Here is a 20,652-nt window from a genome sequence, read left to right as displayed (position 1 = left end):
TGACAGATCAAATCCCAATTTTAAATTTCAGTCCGGGTCTATCCCGTGGGTCTATCCCATTTACAATTTCTGTTCGGGTCTATCCCGTGGGTCTATCCCAATTTTACATTTCTGTCCGGGTCTATCCCGTGGGTCTATCCCAAATTTAAATTTCAGTCCGGGTCTATCCCGTGGGTCTATCCCAAATTTAAATTTCTGTCCGGGTCTATCCCGTGGGTCTATCCCAAAGTTAAATTTCTGTCCGGGTCTATCCCGTGGGTCTATCCCAATTTTACATTTCTGTCCGGGTCTATCCCAAATTTAAATTTCTGTTCGGGTCTATCCGTGGGTCTATCCCAAATTTACATTTCTGCCGGGTCTATCCGTGGGTTCTATCCCAAATTTAATTTTTGTTCGGGTCTATCCGTGGGTTATCCCAATTTTATATTTCTGTTCGGGTCTATCCCGTGGGCCTATCCCGTTTACATTTCTGTTCGGGTCTATCCCGTGGGTCTATCCCGTTTACATTTCTGTCCGGGTCTATCCCATTTACATTTCCGTCAGGGTCTATCCCGTGGGTCTATCCCATTTACATTTCTGTCAGGGTCTATCCCGTGGGTCTATCCCATTTACTTTTCTGTCCGGGTCTATCCCGTGGGTCTATCCCATTTCAATTTCTGTCCGAGTCTATTCCATTTAAATTTCTGTCTGGGTCTATCCCATTTACATTCCTGTCCGGGTCTATCCCGTGGGTGTATCCCATTTATATTCCTGTTTGGGTCTATCCCGTTTTAAATCTCTTGTCTAGGGCAATCCCATTTCAAAAGTTTGTCAAAGGGGTCAGTCCCCCATTTCCAAAGCATTCATCGGTCGAGACATTCACTGCCGAATAACACAGGTAAGTATTTGGTGTCTACTTCTTTGTCTCAAGTTTTTCCAAAACTCAGACAAAGAGGGGCAAACTGTAGACACCAAATTTTTGGTGTTTTATTATTTATTTATTTATTTACTATTCGTTTTTATTTGTTCTATTTTTATTTTGTATTTACTTTTAGTTTTAGTTATTTTATCCATTTTAGCTAGACTTTCTCAAAGGAAAAAGAAAAGTGTTCCAAAAAATATGTTTTAGTTGTTTAGGGTTTAATTTCATTATTAAAAGAAAAGAAAAAAAAAAGAAAAAAGAAAAGCATTCAAAAAAAATATGATTTAGTCGTTTGTAATTTAAATTCAATGCTTTCTTGAAAGGAAAAAATGAAAAATATGAAAAATGAAAAATGAAACAAAAAAGATGGAAAAAGGGCCATTTTTGTTGTTTTTAGTTGTTTAGTTTTTTAAATTATTTTCATTATTATTATTATTATTATTACCTGGTTTTTGGCAATTTGTTATTATTATTATTTATATTTTATCATTTCTGTATTTATTAAGTTAAAAAAGAAAGAAAAAAAAAAAAAAAAGAGAAACGCGGCATGAAGCTGCGTATTGCCGCAGCCTGCAAAATGAGGACCAGGCAGCCCTTTAGCTGCAATTTGTGAAAGTTGTTTAGGGTTGGGGATTCGGATATAAATAGAAAAGGTAAGAGCAGCCGCAAGGGGAGAGAGGTTTTAAAAGGCAAAAATAAAACAGAGGGTTGACGGCTGGAGAGGTTGAAGTTCTGAGAGAGGGGCTGAGCGAGAGAAAAAAAACCAGAGAGTGAGGGGGGAGAGTAAGAGGATAGAGTGACTGACGGCAAAGGAAAACCATAGAGTTGACGGCTAAGAAAAGAAAACCAGAGAGCTTTGGTTGGCGGCTGTGGAGAGGAAATAACTAGAAGGGGAGGCTACGGGTAGTGAAAGGAGCGAGTTTTGAACGGGAAGAACCCAGAAACTAGGGGAAGCAAGGCAAAACAAGAGAGCAGAAAAACGGAGAGTTTGACGGCTAAAAAATCTGGAAAAGCCGAGAGAAAGAGACGACTAAGGAAAAGGGGGGCTAGGAGTAATGGGCTGAGAGTTTGGAAAGGAGAAATCTGGTGAGCAAAAGAGACTGGAGCAAGAGGGAGAGCGACTGGAAGAGGAAAACAGAAAGGGATGGACGGCTAGGCTGCAAAGAAAAAGAAGAAGGGAAAGAGCCGAGAGAGAAACTACCGAGTAAAAGAAACGGGGGAACCAACGAGAGATAGAAAGAGAGCAAAAGGAAAAGAAAGGATAACACAGCGGGCTGAAGGAAAAATCAGAGGGAGAACAGCGAGGAAAGATTGGAGGTGAACTAGGGTATGAGAGAACCCGAGAGGAGAAATAGCAAGAGAGTTGCAGCAGAGGTGAGCGGCTGAGTTGAGCAAAAGGGGTAGGAGAGTTCCCTAGCGGCGGAGGGAAAGAAAAACAGCTTTGAGAGCTACGGGAAAAAGGCAGCAAAGAAACTAAGGCTAGGGAAACTGGCGGTGGAAGCAAGAGCCAAGGGTGACAGGGGGAAATCTGGAAAAGAAGAAAAAACAGGAGGTTTTGGGAGAGCATCGACAGGCTAAAAGAAAAACTGAAAGAGGGAAGTGAGGAGAGCTTCGGGTCAAGCCAAAAAGAAGGAGAGGAGCTGCTGGAGCTTTTTTTTCCATACCCGCTGCCAACCTTTGCCGAAACAGAATCTACGGTGAAAGCTTTGCGGTAACCCTTTTCTTTATCTTCATAGCTTAAAGTTGCTGCCTTTTGTTGATTATTTTTGCATGACAAGTTCGATAGGTTTCCAAATCTGTTTGTTGTTGTTAATTTCGTCCTCAAGTTGTAGTTTAGTGGTAAAGATGTTAACTTTGAAAAGAAAAATAACATTTCCTTGGCTGATTCGTTCGATTCTGCGTTTGAAGTCATGTCGGATGGTTGTTAAAGTTTCCAGTTTGTATGTGTTTCCTATTCGGATGCTCATGCTGAAATTTCAATTTCTTACGTTTGCAAAGTTTGAAGATAGCTTGAGGATTTTTTTTGCTGGCTAAATTTAAATGAGGTTTGACTGTTTTTGCGCACGAAAGGGAGTCTGCTGCAATGAAGGTTGTCGGCTCATTTGCCGCAGCCTTTCTCTTGCTTTCGGATGATGAAATTGCAGTAGCTTGATCACCTTGTTATTTGTGTAGTTGGATGTTAATTTTCAGTAGTAAAACATTCAAGTTAGGCATCCTAGCTAAAATGATAAAGCCGCGGCAATGATCCAACTAGGAAATGCAGAAATGTTTGCGATTGTTTCTGGTTTGCTTGGGTCGGATTTTAACATGAATATGTATCATTTCTGATGTATCTTGAATCTGAAAGTTTGTTGGAAATTCATGGTATGATGTTGCTGAGGTTGCCAAGATTATTTTAAAGTCGCTCTTGCTAAAACGCAGCAAGAAAGGTTGCTGAATTTCTTTTCCATTTCTCTGCCGTGTTGCCTTCTCTTTAGTTGTTAGTTGAGTCTTTACATTTCAGTTGTTGTCCTAATCTAGTGTTGGGGGAAGGAATGGAATGATTTGGTGTTGGGTATGCATGTTTGGGGACTGAAGTGTCTGAATCATGTTCGAATGCTTTGCTGAAATTTGCAACCATCTTTGTCGAACCAGTTTTGTTTTCTCTCTCAGAATTTTTGTATGATCTTTTCTGGTCATTTGGATTGTAATCATCATGTAGTTTTGTTACTCAGTTTAAGATTGTGATTTTGAAATCAAAGCTGTGCATTTGAATCAAAAACCTGGTCTGCATGATGAAAAATGGTAAGAAAGCCGTGGCTGGAAAATTGCTGCTAGTGCCATCCTATCTTTTGCTGCATTTCTATCCAGTCATTTTTGTTTAACTACATGGGTTAAGAGCTAGTGTTTGAGTTGGGAGGCTTGGATTTTATGATAGCTTGATGTTTGTTGATGCCTGCTGTTCTCGGTTGGAAATGGAATGTTGCAAAGCTGCATTTGGAAACGTAAATTGCAGCAAGCTTCCTGGCTTTGCAGAAATTCTGGCGGCATTCTTTTTTGCTGTTTTTCTTGATCTTTGACAGTCATCAACTCAGCTCTGCTGCATTAAAAGTGTGGCATTAAGTTTGGTAATGATTAGAGTTGCATCTTGAGGTTCATTTCGGTTCAAAGTTGTTTTGGTGATGCATTTCGTTGACAAATGAAGCACGGCACATCATGTAGGAAAGGAAACCAGAATTGCAGAAGTAATGAAGGCTTTTAGTTCACGTTGCATGCATGAAATAAATTTCTGAATTTGCACTTTGACCCCCCGAGTTCCCTTTTATTTCACTAGAACCCAACCAATTGAATAATTTCCTCAATCTGGTCCTTGGAAGTTTTAACTCTACAACTTCATGGCTTGTTTTGTTTCAATTAACTACCATGCTTTGTTTCAATTGCGCTTAAGTCACGACTTTAGGGGCATTATGACCAAGTGAGCTTGTGATTGCCTATTTCCTTTAATTTTGCCAAATAAATTGGTACCTTGACCATTTCTTTTATTTTGGAGGATAAATAAGTGATTTCACTTCATTTGGGCCCCGATTGCAAGGGAGGTACACTCTATCCCTCACTTGCACTTTATTTTTCCTACGTGCTCCTATGTGTTATGTGAATATGCCTGTCTACTTCGCTTTCTTTACCTCTTTGCACGCATTTACTTACTTGCTTTTATTTAAGTTTTATGGGGTATGTGTACACCTCTTGGCTTGTAATAGATAGGGCTCGGAGAGCATCTGGTCCATTTCCCCTTCCCCTTGGTTGCTTTTATTTAAGTTTTATGGGGTATGTGTACACCTCTTGGCTTGTAATAGATAGGGCTCGAAGAGCATTTGGTCCATTTTTCCCTTCCCCTTTATGCTTTTATGGGGTATGTGTACACCTCTTGGCTTGTAATAGATAGGGCTCGGAGAGCATCTGGTCCACTTCCCCTTCCCCCTGGTTGCTTGCTTTTGTTGCTACATGTTTAATTGCTTTATTAGGCTCTTGCATCTAGTCGAGCATGCTAAATGCTATGTGCTATGTGTTTACGAGTATTTTGGCATGTCTACTTGCTTTCATAGCCATGAATGAATGGAATGGATGAATGTACGTTTCCGCTAGTCCAACGCTAGTCGGAATTCATAGAATGGGCTAGTCCAACGCTAGACCCTTAGGGATTTCCCCTCATTAGCATATCATTTGTTTGTTCACCACATATCATGCATTTTTCTTAGTTTTATCACTTGGCATGCTCCTCGAACCCCCTTTCCCTTCATTTTAGGATTTTTGCATATCATGATAGTTGTAGGGTCCATTTGCTTGAGGGTCCCCTTCTGATAAGGGAAACGAGCGAGTGTGGCTACTCGATAGCCTTAGCACGCTAGTTTTGCCTTCTAATCAAAGGGAAAATCGAAGTCGAAAAAGTTAGGAGTCATTCCCACACCCGACCTGATGCATTCCCTTAGGTTCATTCATTCTCATTTATCACTCACTCATTCTTTTCAATTCACATTTTCCTTTCCTTATTGTTCATTTTGATTTCTACTTCACAAAATTGCATTTAATTACACCTATACGCACTTCTCACTATATTTCATACACTTGCACACAAACACTTGGAATTTTCATACAATTGCACACGTGCACCTTTCCATACACTTGCACACAAACACTTGGATTTTTAATTTCTTTCATACACTTCCACACTTGCACATTTGAGTCTCATTTGCATTAATCGACCTCTATGGGGTTTTCCTTTGTTGGCCGCCACAATTCATGTGGTTTGGGACCAAAAGCCTCACGAGAGACATCGTAGAATTTAGGATTGCATTTTTCTTTCCGTTTTGCATTCATATAGTCATATCCAACGTGCGAACATATATTGGGTAGAAAATTAGGAAAGGTAAGGTTAAGTCGCGCAACTAGCCTTGGCTAGGTCAAAGGGGTGCCTTGGATTCTATCCTTGCCTTCCCCTTTGTCAAACGTGACCCCCGAACCTTTTTCTTTGGCTTACGTGGACTAGGAGTCGTTTTAAAAAGGGTTTTACTACTTTGTCTTTAAAAAACACTTTTTGGGTGACTTGGTACACCCCAAATCTATACCAAGTGGCGACTCCGTTTTCATATTTAAAAAAAACCCTTTTTAAAATTTCATTTGGCCAAATCGTCGCTTTCCAAAGTCCCATGGCCTTTTTACTTTTCATTTTGCACACGTTCACACCACACTTCACACACACATCACACACAATTCATTCATTCGAAAAGTGGGGCGCGACAAGATGTACGCAAGAGTGAATGTTCAGTTGTCCAATGGTAATGTTATCTCTGAAGTTAATGTGTTCTTAGTGTTTTGGTCGGTTTAAGGATTGGCTTGTTCGGGTGACGAATTTTGTAATGGTTTAAGTTATACGTCAGAAGGGTTTAGCCAGTTTCCTTGCGTGAGTCCTGGCGAGAGCTAGGCAGGCGACCCGCCAACCCTCTGGTTCGCCTTAGGGAGAAGTGGGGCCGTCACATAATGCATGAACATTAACACTATAGTAATCTCTACATTAGTCGCTACAATATTTGCTACAGTACTCTTTTTTTAAAATCAACAAGGAATGGTAGTCACGAAATTAACATAATCATAACAATGAAGAACACAAGAAATAATGAGGGGTCATCTGGACACCATTGGCATCCTTTTAGAAATATTTTGTTTGTAAGAGCAACAAAGAACTATAAGATGGAGTCTCTTTGAATTTGGTTAAGGTGATTTATTGAGTAAAAGGTTTATTAAAATAAGAGTTTGAATTTTCTGTGGAATTTTCTAGGGTTTTCTCTTTAGTTTTTTTCTTGCAAGATGCAAAAGGAGTTTGACTGGCTTGAGTATAAGATAATGGAGGAAAATCTAAAAGGGCTTGAAATGTATTTGAAATGGAAATTTGAATAGTTTTCATTTCATAATCTTTAACTGATAAAGCCTTTGATGAACTTCCTTTGCTCAATTTTTAGGAAAATATCAACAAATAATAGTATTCAATTCTAGAATTTCCTCTTGCATGCATTTTTTGTAATGAGAAGCATTGCTCCCATGTTATTGAGCCAATATTCAATCATTTGATATCTCTAAATATTTCTTCTTTTTAGAAAACATCTCTTTTTCAAGATTTGAACTGCTCTTGATGGTCGGAGGTATACTTGGTCATTTTTGAAAATGTCATAGGGCTAAATTCTTTTGACATCTCTATTCTCTTTGATATAGTGGACAACCTTTCTTTGTTGAAAAAGAACTTCTTTCTTTCATTGATTTGGGAATAATGTTGTCTTCTTATATGTTTAATAAAATAACCTTTTTAGTCCATGACCCTATAAAAATTCCCTTGCTAAAGAATCACGTAAAGAATTATTTTCTCCTTTTACAAATTCTATTTCAAAATCAAACATCGATAATATAGCTTGTCATCTACCAAATATTTGTTTTGATCTATATTTTCAACATCTTTTTTGTAAAATTTCTTTTGCCAATTTGCAATCAATTCTCAAAAGAAACTTTTTATTATATAAATCATCCGGAAATTTAGAAATGCGAAGTACTATAGACAAGATTTCCTTTTTAATGGTGGAGTAATTCTTTTGAGGACCAAACCATGTTCTTGAATGAAATCTAACTAATTGTTCTGAGTGATCTTCTAACTTTTGTTTTAATAAACCTCCATATCCTATCTCAGATGCATCTGTCTCTACTATCATAAATGCATGAGGATGAGGAATATCTAGGCATGGTAATGACCTAATTTTTTCTTTAAAATATCTAATCTTTTTGGTGTGTTCATCCGTTCAGGCTAGTGGATTCTTCTGGAGTTTCCCAAATAATATTGAACAATCTTTCCATAAATTTGGAAAAAAATCTGCTATATAATTCAAACACACTAAAAATCTTTGTAATTGAGTTTTATCCTTAATCTCATCTAGAAATTTGCCTGCAAGTTCTAAAGCTCTGTTAATAAGTTTTATAGTTTCTTTATTAATATCATGACCTAAAAATCTTATTTTTATTTGAAATAATTTCATTTTAGGGGTTGAGACCATAGTTATTAAACCCGGCCCCGTCCGGCGGTCGAACCGATCAAACCGGTGAACCGGGCATGAGACCGGGTTGGGTTTCAAATTGGATCGTTTAAGCAGTCAAACCGTTGACTGGTCAATGGACCGGCGGTTCGACCGGACTAAACCGGAAACCCGGCCGGTTTTGTCTAAGAACCAGGTTTCACCTCTAGTACATTGCAACAACGACACAACCGCTAGGCTACTTCACGAGATGGTGACAAGGTTGCTTACTTATAATATATAAACATTTTCAATTTTATCTTTCTTTTTCATTTCTCTAAAACAAATTTATTTGGAATCTTTTAATAAAAATTTATGACCCCCAAACTTGTGAAATGGACTTCAAAAATAACATATAACATAATTTATTTTAAAAACATATATTATTTTTAATAATTTTTTGCACTTAAAATTTATAAATAAGTTAGATAATTAAACTAAACATAGATAAATTTTATACTTGAAATTTGGTGTATTACTAAATAACTTTATATTTTATTGATTCTTATATGAATTAATTTTTTTATAGCAAATTAAATTATATGAGCATTTGCTATGACATTATTTATTATAATTTATGTCATATATCCTATATCAACATTTATAATATATAATATTTAAATACATGTAGTGACCCACTGGTTCAACCACTCACCCACCGGTTGAACCAGTAACCCGTTGACCCACCTCCTTCACCGGTCTCCTCTCCGGGCCGAGTTTAATAACTATGGTTGAGACTACCAAATCATTTGTCTTTATAATTTTTAAGAAAGTATTTAAATGTTTAAAATGTTGATCTACTGATTCTAAAAATATTAATACATCATCTATATATGCTATTATAAATGAACTATATGGATTAAAATATCATTCATTATATTTCAAAATTCTGATGGAGTATTCTTTAAACCAAAAAGCATTATTTTTCACTCATAATGTCTAAAAGGAGTGGTGAAAGCCATTTTCTATCTGTCTTTTTCTACAATTATTATTTGCCAATACCCTGATTTTAAATCAAATTTTGAAAATATTTTTGCTCTAAATAATCTATTTAATAAATCTCTTCTATTAGGGATAGGGTACCTTATCCATCTTAATGTTTTATTTAAGGGTTTATAATTTATTACTAATCTAGGAATTCCTCTTTCTTTTTCAAGTTGATTCATTATGTAAAATGCAGCACAACTCCATGGTGATTTTGAATGAGTAATTAATCCCTTATCTAACAAAGTTTGTATTTCTTTTTTGCAATATTCTAATAATTCAAAATTCATTTGAATGGGTCTTTCTTTGGTAGGAATAGCTTTTTTTGAAAAATCCTTTTCATATGGCAATTTTACCATTTGTTATTCCTATTCCAAAATGCATTTGGTAGATCAGAACATACCTCAACTTTAATAGGTTCTTCTATTTCTAAAATTTTCTTTTGAATAATATCTTTTTTGAAGTTGTTCATCTATATGAATATATTTTTGTTCTTTTACATAATTTATTTGTTTTTAATAAATTGTATACGATTTACTGTTTTACAAATAGATGAGGATTGTAATCGTTTAAGTTTTCTTTGTTTCATTGGTGTCAAGAATTTAAATGAAATAGTCTCTCCCATTATTTTTGTATGAACTCCTTCAAAATCTACTGAAAATGGATAAATTTGAATAAGAAGAGGAGTGCCTAATATTATATCTAGAGCTATATTTTCTACTATAATAAAATAATGTTTTGTACAATAATCATTATTACATATAACAACTTTTGTAAATTTGTAAGTGACATGACAGGGTTCTCCATTTGTCACTAATAACTTTTCATTAGTTCTCTCACAATATTTGTTGGTATTAATCCTTCTTTAATGCAGTTTTAATCTGCTCCACTATCTAAAAAGGCTCTGAATGTTTCTTTAAAATTTTCTACTATGATTGCAACCACAATATACTATTATTGAAAAATTTTTTTACACCAAGGCAAGCCATTTAATTAATTTCACGACATAAAAGCTAGATTTAACAAAGAAAAACCTAAACCGCATGCTTTTTTTTTTTTAAATACCTAGCTCATGAATCCTAAAATAAGGAAAATGCATCCTATCAAGATTAACCATTATTGAAATCTTAATTGTTCTATTAATTGTAAATATTGTTCGTTATTAGGTTTATCTTTTGCTATAATTATTTCTTGGTCTTTTTGAGGATTTGAAGTTGAAGGTTTAGATGTTGAAGCTAATGTTAATTTTGTTTCTATTTCTAAGTCTTTCCTTTTTAATTCTAAAATTTCATTTTGTAGTTGTCTTACCTATTTCTTTAAATTATTTATTTCTTCTTGAAGATATTTTTGTAGTATATTTTCTAATATTAGTAATGGATGAACATTTATCTAGTAATTTTGAAATATTAAAAGGTTCTATTATCTATTGTAATATTTCTTCTTGAAGTATTAAATCTTTTAATCTAATTAAGTATTCTTTTTTAGCTTCTGGATCTGTTATTTTTTCTATCATATCTAGTAAAAATTCTTCATCTTCTTATTACATTTAAATATTTTGTAGGAGAAGTACAAGAAACTTCTTTTTTTTTTTGGCTAACCCCATACACGGGGAGGGACGCCAATTCTTATTTTATTAGATAAAGCACCATAGAATAGTGAGTTAGGGTAAAGAAAGTAACAAGATCCACCGCGGAAATAGAATTAAAAATAAAGAAAGAAATAAGGAGTACTACTCCCTTACAATAGAATGCCTAACAAAAGGGACGGACTGCCTGTCTAAAAAAAACCGCTAACCTGACCGTAGGCGAGAGAGATGCCTCAGAAGAGAAAAAGGTGTCCGACATGAAACTTAACGAAGGCTAATGCATCCGCTACTGAGTTTGCTTGCCGATAAACATGTCATACAGATAGCCCCAAATCTTCCAATAGAGACTTGATGCGCCTAATAATGTTACAAAGAGGCCAACGTGCTAAATGAATCAGAAGTACAAACTTCTGATCCATTTGAACTACTCAAATCATTATAATTATTTTCTGTTGAATAATTTTCTTCTTCATTTACTAATTGTGCCATTAATTTATCCTTAATTTCATTATCTTCAAAAAATTCATTAATTTTTTGTTTTAGCTTACATTAATTTGCCTTACAATCAAATTTTCCACATTTCCAACAAGTATTATTGAATTTAATCATTTTCTTTCCCTTTTTATAATATTTATCTTTACTTCCTTTGTTTGTGGAATTCTTATATTTTACATATTGAACAAGTAATGATACATACTAGTAGAGGTCTTGAATTTTGATGGACTTGGTTATACCATACTATATTGGAATAAATCGAGAAAAATGATAGACAATACCTAACCATCTTAATAAACAGTTAAATTTTATAATTAAGAAATGTAATTGACCGTAATTTTGGAGTACTCAAAACCTGTTTTCCAATTCTCAAATCAATGGCACTGTATCCTTTTCCAACACAACGGAATACTGTTATTGCATGTGTGGCCATCCACAATTATCTTCGAAGAAGTGGTGTCATGCATATTTGGTTTTGTGATTTTGAGAATGAAGAAATTGTGGTACAAAATGAGCAAAATGTTGAAGACAACACAGAAAATGTAGAACACGAATGAAGATCTCGACAAGCTGATCAAACTTTCATGATCAACTTACATGAGCAAATTAAAAATCAACATTTTTAGCATTTTAGATAAATTATATTTATAGCATTTGATAGACAAGCATTTTGTATTTTGTCAAATAAATTTGTTATATTGTAATTTTATTTTCATTTTTGGTTCATTCTTTTTCTAATAAATTATTCTTATTTTAAATAAAATTAAATCATATGTACTACAAGTCAAGTATACTAAAATATTATCATCATTTATAAATAAATCAACATAAGGAGAAATTTGTAAAATACAAGAAATTCGACATTCAGTTGTCTATAATTATCAAATAGATATAAAACATTCAGTGTTCAAATTCAGACAAAAGTTGTATTAGATTCACCACTTAACAATTCTGTGACTTAATGAATTTAGATTTTACATTTCAGATTTCAATTTTATCAAACGTATCCTTAGTCTCAAGCGATTGTAGAACAATAAAAATGAAAATCATAATTGATTGGAAATTAATAGTGCTATGATGACCAAATAATCAAATTTCTCTCATTATTCTTTTAATGAAAATAATCCATTGACCCAATTTCAATTGGAATATGTATATGTGTGAGAAAGAAAGAATGGAATACGTATTTGTATGAGTGTTAAAAATGTGCAAGTGCAAGTATATTTGCATGTGGAAGTGTGTGAAAATGGTGTTTATTTGTGTGTGTGTGTGTGTGTGAGAGAGAGAGAGAGAGAGAGAGCAATGACATGTAAAAAATAGTCTACTAGTATTTTTCCAGTAAAAGTGTATGAAAATGTGTGTACACAAATACAAATAACTAAAAGTTCAGAAGCAAATGAGAAAATATGTTGAGTCGTAGTTAAGTTTATAAGTTTTTTAAGTTGACCCAACCAGACCCAATCTATAGTTAACCCATTCAATAGTTGGGAGAATTGAACAATAATCCATTTGATCAAAATGCAAAACCCACCCAATAATAGCTCAACCCACACAATGACCACCCTTAATAGCAACCAAGTGGATCCAAAAGCTATTATCTCATTTAGAACATTTCAATTATCTTCTTTTACTCTTTGCTTAATGTGACTTTAATTGATTGATTCATAAATTTGTTAATGTTGCTAGAAGTTGAATAATCTTTCATGAGAAATCTACAGAGCAAATATTTTATTACAATTTAAGAACTATGTTTGTACTTGAATTGTACTAAATTTTCATGTAAATTACGTGATTTTGAGGTACCATTGTTCTTGTTAATTTTATTCAGATTTTAATTTGAAAGTCATTTTGAGTCCTTGGACTATTTTAAGGAGTAGAACCAAAACAAAGAATAACACTAGTTATATTCCACTTAGAAGAATCCATACTGAAAGCAAAAGACATTACTTTACGAGTTGACAATAAGATTAATGGAAATACCAACTCTAGCATTGCTTGATAAATCTCAAGATTATTCACTTCAAACAGCACTCTCTGACTAAGCACATATGAAGATCATGCTCTCACAAACTACAAAGCCCAATGTCCAGAGGCAATATGTATAAGATAATACCGCAAACAACCAAAACAAAAAAGAAACATGGAATTTTGGACACAAACAATTCCTTGATAAGTCGTACATAAAACCTATAATAGTCTAAGATATCCAAATCCCAGAAAAAGGAGAACAAATAATTAGTTGTTCATATACTTTTTCCCAGGAAGGTCACTGGTGCTTGGTGATCCTTTGAGCCATTTAAGCTTCTGTCTAACTAGGGGAAGATCACTATGTAAGCCAAATACTTACATGAACTAGGTCTATGGACATGAAGTATGAAAAAGGAAGAGACCTCTGGAGGTAAAATAGCCAATGCAGAAAGAGATTTCTTCTACTTTGTCACTGAACCAGCATGAGATTCCCAAGGCCACAGATCTGCCATGCAGATCATTGCGTCATTTGTAACTCCATTCTTAAGATCGCCATTGAAGTTGTCAACATTTCCCATTCGAGCTGCAGAATTTTGTACTGAAACTCCCACATCAGGATATGTAGGATCAACCCCACGGACTGTGACAATTGTAGAGACATTCTCCCCTCGGCACATGTTGGCATTGTTGAGAGACTCTGGAGTGCTTAAATAGTTTTGAAGAAGATGGCTTAGACTGGAGGTCAGTGAACCCCGTGTGACCATGTCTTCAGCCAGCTTTACCTGAAATAGAGTGTGAACTACATGCTTCAATTCCATTTTACTCTAAGAAGCCAAGGTTCAGCGTTAAGTGAATGATGGAAGGGAAGATTATCAAAACAGATTCAAATGACATAATAACAGAAAAGCCAAGGGAAATAACTGTGATTGATATCCAACATTATCCAACATTTCACTTCCTGTTCTTTCCCCAAGTCATCCACCAGTGAACAATGTTCAGCTTACTATTCTGATTCACATGAAATAGATAATTAATGACTCTTATGTACATCCATTAGCCTACCCTGCTGTTTTGCAGGATTGTTACAGTGAAGCAGGCAAGCCACCACAATTAGCGGGCTGGTGGGAATCGAAATGAGTGTTAACATTAATCATGATAAATCCCTCCCTTCCCTGCTTCTTGAAAATTCTATCCATCAAAGAGGCCCTCTTGGATATAATAAACATGCTCACAGTACACAGACACCCCTGCTTTCAGTGTTTTCAGAAATCCAGAGGACCTTGGTAGTGGGAACTGGGAAGGAATTTTCCACTACTTAATTTTAATCAAAGCAAATGAAAGAGGTAAAAATCTGGTACGCCCCTTCCTTTCCTCTATTTTGTTGTGCAGTTCGACATGGCACTTTTACATCAATTAATCATTTCATTCCAAAACTACTTTAAATTTTTCACAGAAGAATAGCCATCGCAGACAATTATATTAATACCTTGGCTCTAAAAGCCTCCACATCAGATTTAAGCACTCGATTATTTGTGGATGCATCTTTAAACTGTTGACTAGCATCTGCAAGTTGCTTGAACAAGGAGCCATTCTCTCCTCGTAGTTGCTCAACCTGAAATTAAAAAATTAATATGTCAAAAGCACTAAAAGCAGCCCAAGAACTGTTACTCAATTGCAATTTCTTTGGTTGCAGTGAAGCGACCACATCAAATTTGAAGAGACCACAATTATTGACCTAATAAATGCTTTGGGATGCAATATACCTGCTGCTCAAGATCCGCTAAATGAGCTTGCTTTCTTCTTCTGGAACGTCTAGCAGACTCCCTATTCGAAACCATCCTAAAGCATAAACCAAAGGTTCAGGCAAGCAGCAGGAGTAACTAGCATATCTGGTAAACATTCCAACAGTTATGCTCTTCTTTATACCTTTTGATACGCTTCAGATCCATAGGATCAGTGCTTTCCTCACATTGACCAGCTTCAGTCTCTACTTCATCATCATCTGATTGCTCAGGTGAAGAACCACTAGTTGCAACCATGGCTCTTTTATCTTTTCCTTTTGACTTAGTGGCAGATGTTGGACTGCCAACTGATAAAATATTATCATGGTAATTCACCCAGTAGAGCATTATTTAAAAGCAATCTGATGGTAAACCTAATTCAGTAAGATAAGCAGAATTTTCATCTGCAGAACGAAGCCAACACAAGTTAATAACCTTTGCTCTACAATTTTTTGATTGAAAAATAGGATTTTCTTTTCACATTTATGGAATTAGTGTCTTTTCCCAGACAATCTGTTGATTGGATTAGAAATGGAGTTTGCACTGCCAAATTTTCATTAAATATAAATGGTGCCCTATTTGGATATTTCTCCAGTGAGAGGGGTTTAAGGCAAGGGGATCTCATCTCCCGTTACCTTTCTCTTCTTGCTATGGAGGTACTGTCTATCACGATAATTTATGCAGCTCACAGTCCTACTTTTGAATATTATCCGATACATAACATATTGGTATCCACATATTATATTTTGAGATGACCTATTTCCGCTGTCAGCTGTAAATGTTTCCCATGTTAGTGCTATGTATGATCTTTTACATGAGTTTGCAGAAATGTATAGCTTACATCCTAATCTGAGCAACAGAGAAATATTATAGCAGGATGTGGTGCCGAAGTTGCTCTTGGATGTGTAATAGGTTGGGAACAAGACAAGGCTGCCTGCTTTGGGGTGCCATTGATATTAGTATACTAGGTTGACTGCTCCTGATTCTGTTGCTTTGCTTGAAAAACTTGAGTGTAGGATCGAAGGGAGGAGTACCCAAATGCTCTTATATGGGGGCAGATTGCAACTAATAGAGCATGCCTTGTTAAGCCTTCACATGTACTGGAGTAGTGTTTTTTTACTGCCTAAGGCTTTGATCAAGAAACATGAAGGAATGTTTTTCAATTTGACTGCTATTTTGTGGAGAGGAACTGATTCAGCTAGATCAGGAATGAAATGAGCAAGCCCGTTGAAGCAGGACGTTTGGGACTTGTGAAGCTTTCTCAAAGCAGCATTCTCAACTACTGCTTTGAGAAAGAAGCCCTTTTGGGTAGCATGTGAGTAATCTGTCAAGCTTAAACACCTATGCTTTTGGAATATGTGGCTGTTGAAAGTGACTGCTCCTGGTTCTGGAAAAGCTTTTGAACTCAGGTCACTGGCTCAAGATCATATCCATGGTGAACATCTGTTCTTATGGGATATGGTGCTGTTAGTAATGTGAACATCTGTTCTTATGGGATATGGTGCTGTTAGTAATGTGAACATCTGTTCCTATTGGCATCCTAGAGGCCCTTTCTTGTAGACTTTTGGTCCTAGCTTTATTGAACAGTTTGCGAGCTATTCTCAAGCAAAGGCTGCAACTATATTATTTGATGGGAAATAGAGAAAGCCAGTAGGCAGATAAAGCAATGCTGTTGTTGAAGAAATTATACAAACTCTTCCTCCATCAGAGTGCTTAAATGCATTAGCTCTTCAATCTGTGAGATGGCTAGCAGATAAGAAAGGTGTCTTTCCTGTCAAATCTGCTATGGAAATTCTGAATCCAGTGGACTGTGTCTCTTGGCATCACTAGGTATGGTTCAAGAAGCAGATTCCTATCTTCTGTACTGTGGATGCTCTGTAAAATCAACAAAACGCCAAGGATAAACTATTGTGGTAGGTATGGTTTCTGATTATTGGTATCCTATGTATTATTGGCTATGAATCTTGTCATCATTTGTACTTTCAATGTGGGTTTTGTGCTTATATCTAGTCCAGAAATTACAGAGTAGTATGTTAGTGTGGCTACAGCATCATCTTATGAAGGGATCTTTCCATAATCAAATGCGCGAACTGGAATAAGGGGTTGTGCTTTACCATATTTGGAGGGACTGGTGCCGAAGTTCTCACCAAAAACATTCGAGATTTGATCTTATGTTGCTTCTTGGAGAAATGTACCAAATACACGAGGAAAGTGGGAACTCATCTTAGCATGGGATTTTACGGATAAATTTTTGTTGGGGATGCAGATATTGGCCAGTGCTTTTGTTCTGCTATTTTAACTGGCTTCGGTTTGAGCTGCAGCTTCGCTGCAGGTGTAAATTTCAGCACTACTTCTAATAAAAGCTTACATTTTTAGGTACCAAAAAAGATTATTTAAGAACCTTTCTTCCAGCTTTCCTTGCCACTTATCTTTCTTCTATGATGGTATTCAAAACTCAATGCCTTCAAAATTTGTGCAATAAGAAATATTCAAGACAAAAAGCTCATGTACATACCACATATTGATGACTGGGAATCAATGGTAGCTGAGAGGCTAGAGTGCCTGGAAGCAAGATTGTGAGACCAGTGAGGATTATCCATTGATGCATCAGATCTGGTTAAGACGTTACTAATTTCCTGTTTTTCATAAAAGAAGAAAACGTAAATATTTCGAGGATGCAACAGGATGCAAAACAAAAGCATCTCCATGCTGCAACAGTCATTTGACAAAAAAAATAAAGAAGTATCCCTGAGATACTGTGGCTAGCAACATAAACGAATAAAAGAGAAAAGCGTTGGCCTTAAACGTTGTTAAAAACTATATCCAACTGGTTACAAATGTTGTATGTGGGATATGGATAGACGGGTAATTTGAATGCACAAATAGGAAAGAGGACACATAGCGAAGACATTTATTAGTGATTGCAACAGAATCTGAAGTTGCAGGGAAGAACAAAAATCAGTTCCCCACCTTGGACGGCTACTTCTTGGGGAACTGCAATGGTGTTATGGTATTCAAAGGACAAGCATTTGACAACTTACTGACATGCGCATACTGTCTAAGAAAATGTTTATTTATCTATTAAATGCACAAAATGATGACGTAACCTAAAGAAAGAGCGACCCGATATACCAACAAAATCCCCACTGAAGATTTGAATAAGATCATTAGAATTGATGTGAGTTTTAGAATAAATCTTGTAAGTCATGGTGGTGGTAGGGAAGAGAGGAGTGTGATTTGTGGTGGGGGCGAAGGGAGAGGAGGGAGGGGAAGGCTAGGAAGGTGGGTGGATAGTGCGGAGGGGGGTAAGGAGGCCCCATTAGAGGTAATGCCCAAATAGTCATGGTTTTCAATACAAGACAAATTCGGCCTAACAACTGTTGAAGCCCGGAAGCCACAAGGCCTTTGACCTGGTGGTCACCATCAGTCTTGGTGACGTGGGAGGACCAATTTATCATTACATGTGACAGTTTTAATTAGTTTTTTTCGACAGAGTCTCTATTCACATCAACTCCCCCTCTTCTTCCCCATAGATTAGGTTAGATTAAATTATAGAAATTCTATCGTTGCGACAAAAAAAAAATTGTTAAAGCCTGGATCTTGCGACAAAAAATTTGAACGTGGCTTCTTTTTTTTTTTTTCCTGCATTCATCAGAGTACTTGACATCACGGATTTCTCCGTTGATGAACCATTTTTATATCCATGTACCTTCGTCAAGTTTTGTGCGGGGAAAAGAAATATTTTATTGCAAAGTCTTTGACCAATGAAATAATGGGTTTGTTTGGATTGTAAATTATTTATCAAAATTTATTTGTTTGTATTATCATCATATTTTTAAATAATTTTTTATTTCACATATATCACATAAAAAAGTGTTATATTATTTTTTAAAAATTTTATTTCAAATAATTAACTCTCCAACACTTATTGGAAGCATAAAGACCCCACAATCTTATTTGGACTGTTTTTAATATAAAATTACTGGCTCATTTATCTTATTTGGAACATTTTCTTGGTTGAAAATTACCGATTAAATATGTCAGAGTTGGTCTAGACGGTGATAAAATTTCTCGGAAAGAAAAAAAGAACAAAATAAAAGAAGTGAGCTTTCCTTAAAAGGGCCAAAGCAAAACAGGAGACTGCGGCACACAGTTCTATTATTTGCTTTAGCCAGGAGGTTTAACTGTTTCATAACTCGAGTATTGGGCAAAGAAACTGGAAATCTGAGTATGTACCATATCGACTTCAATTACTCGGTACTTGAAGGCTTAAACCAAGAAAAACAATTACAAAAAGTCCTCAAGATTTCAGAGAATTTAGGCCTTATTTAATAACTCAATTTAACACTTAAATTTAACAGATTCAGATATTCATATGTTTAAACACGCTTGCTAAAAAAAAATTGAACATTTGAATTAATTAAATGACACTGAATTTCATAAATAAAACTTATTCCCAAAATAACTTATTACTTGGCGTGATATACACTTAAAATGTATCAGATTTAATATTTAACAATTCAATAACTTAATAAATTTCAACTTCAAATTTCAGATTTCAGTTTTATCAAACACACCAAATAAGCAAATTTTCTATCAACGGATAAAATAAAATAAAAATGTTGAATCATGGTTCCCGTATACCAGAATGTATTATATATATATATATATATATATATATGTTTTCTCATAGATTACATATACTTTTCTTTTCGTGTAATTACAACTAAGAAAACCTTTATTTATGAAACTTAAATACCTACCTCTTTTTTCCTTTTTTTTTTTTTTTTGGTTCCTGAGATTAAACAAAGTAGATATTGTAATTTATTCTACCAATCTGCAAGAGTTAATACTTATAAGCTTCATTTTTCTTCTCAATCTTGTCTAGTCCGTAGTTGTATACTAGCTCAATCCACACCAAGTCCAATTTATAGCAATAAAAAGGAAAAAATCAATTTCAACAAGAGAAGCTAAGAGTTTCTAAAAACCTGGTTTCCGATCAAAGGAAAGGTTGGATTGCTAGACGTGGTATCAGCAAAACATTTATCACCACCTAAAGCACAACGATAAGCTTCTGTTCCAGCTTTAGCACTAACTTTCTGGTCATCCTTTGGGTTCTGATCATCTTCAACAGCCCTTGTGTGCTTGAAAAACTCCTCAAGGGCCAACTCAGAAAAACTTCTTTTCATTTCACTGGATGCAGAGATGGGTAAAGGAGTTGGCTTTTGTGCAGCTTTTTTGTTCATTGATGATGGAAGGTTATCAGCTGCGAGAAATTTTACTTCGCTTACCAAAGAAATGAAAGGCAAGTGGAAGAGAGAGGGAGAAAAGAATGTAAAGTTGATGAATGATTTGTATAATAAAGGTTATGAAGAAGCAGACAAAAGAAAGTACCTTCGTGGGAAGACTTGAATGGAAAAGTTAGGAATCATCGCGTCAGATTGCTAAAAGTTGGAGTGTAATTTAGGTGAAAATCTGATGTGAAATAGCTGCAATCATGTGTTGCATGCCCCAATCAAAAGAAAGGGTAAAAGGTTGGACTTAAAAAAAAATTTCACCAAATTGGAAAAACGCCCTCCTAATTTTAGGTGGTATATAAATCAGTCAGTCTGGATAATTTTAGGTGGTATAACGGCTCAGATGAATATTCCAAAGTGTTAAAAGTAAATTATAAGTATGGCAGCTCAAGAAAATCCGACGAAGGGATAGAGCTGTTTAGCACACTCGACTCGAATGATTGTGCCCGAACCTCACATGTTACTAGGCTAGATAGAGCTTGAATATATAGACAAGGCTCGATTTGATTTGATTGTGAGTTGAGTTTGAGTTTAGCATATTATTTAGAGCGAT

At 35.4% G+C, this 20,652-nt stretch overlaps 1 protein-coding gene across 4 annotated transcripts; it reads right to left on the bottom strand.

Annotated features, from left to right (window-relative positions):
• Positions 1-13,020: 13,020 nt before the first annotated feature.
• LOC113754489 (basic leucine zipper 9-like) lies at positions 13,021-20,111 on the bottom strand. Of its 4 annotated transcripts, none has more exons than XM_027298931.1 (6): positions 19,791-20,111; positions 17,318-17,438; positions 14,948-15,110; positions 14,785-14,860; positions 14,508-14,633; positions 13,021-13,803 (listed from the first exon to the last, which is right to left on the bottom strand). In XM_027298931.1, the coding sequence occupies exons 1-6, from the start codon at positions 20,046-20,048 to the stop codon at positions 13,483-13,485; spliced, it is 1,065 nt and encodes a 354-aa protein (XP_027154732.1). In that variant the 5' UTR covers positions 20,049-20,111; the 3' UTR covers positions 13,021-13,482. The 4 variants fall into 4 exon arrangements, with proteins under 4 accessions (XP_027154732.1, XP_027154734.1, XP_027154735.1 ...); XM_027298933.1 differs by lacking the exon at positions 19,791-20,111 and adding an exon at positions 17,773-18,003; XM_027298934.1 differs by lacking the exon at positions 19,791-20,111 and adding an exon at positions 17,910-17,999.
• Between the last annotated feature and the right edge of the window lie 541 nt (positions 20,112-20,652).

This window comes from Coffea eugenioides, chromosome 11, assembly GCF_003713205.1.
Source record: "Coffea eugenioides isolate CCC68of chromosome 11, Ceug_1.0, whole genome shotgun sequence".
In the NCBI taxonomy this organism is placed as follows: domain Eukaryota; kingdom Viridiplantae; phylum Streptophyta; class Magnoliopsida; order Gentianales; family Rubiaceae; genus Coffea; species Coffea eugenioides.
Note: the sequence above shows the minus strand (reverse complement) of the source record. Positions and strands in the feature narration are given on the sequence as shown.

Excerpts from the sequence above, each read along its gene's own strand:
- LOC113754489 (XM_027298931.1), bottom strand. The coding sequence starts at position 20,048 with ATGAACAAAAAAGCTGCACAAAAGCCAACTCCTTTACCCATCTCTGCA. Across the intron at positions 14,861-14,947 it reads GATCTGAAGCGTATCAAAAG|GATGGTTTCGAATAGGGAGT; the intron begins GTATAAAGAAGA and ends TTTATGCTTTAG. Across the intron at positions 14,634-14,784 it reads TAGCGGATCTTGAGCAGCAG|GTTGAGCAACTACGAGGAGA; the intron begins GTATATTGCATC and ends TTTTAATTTCAG.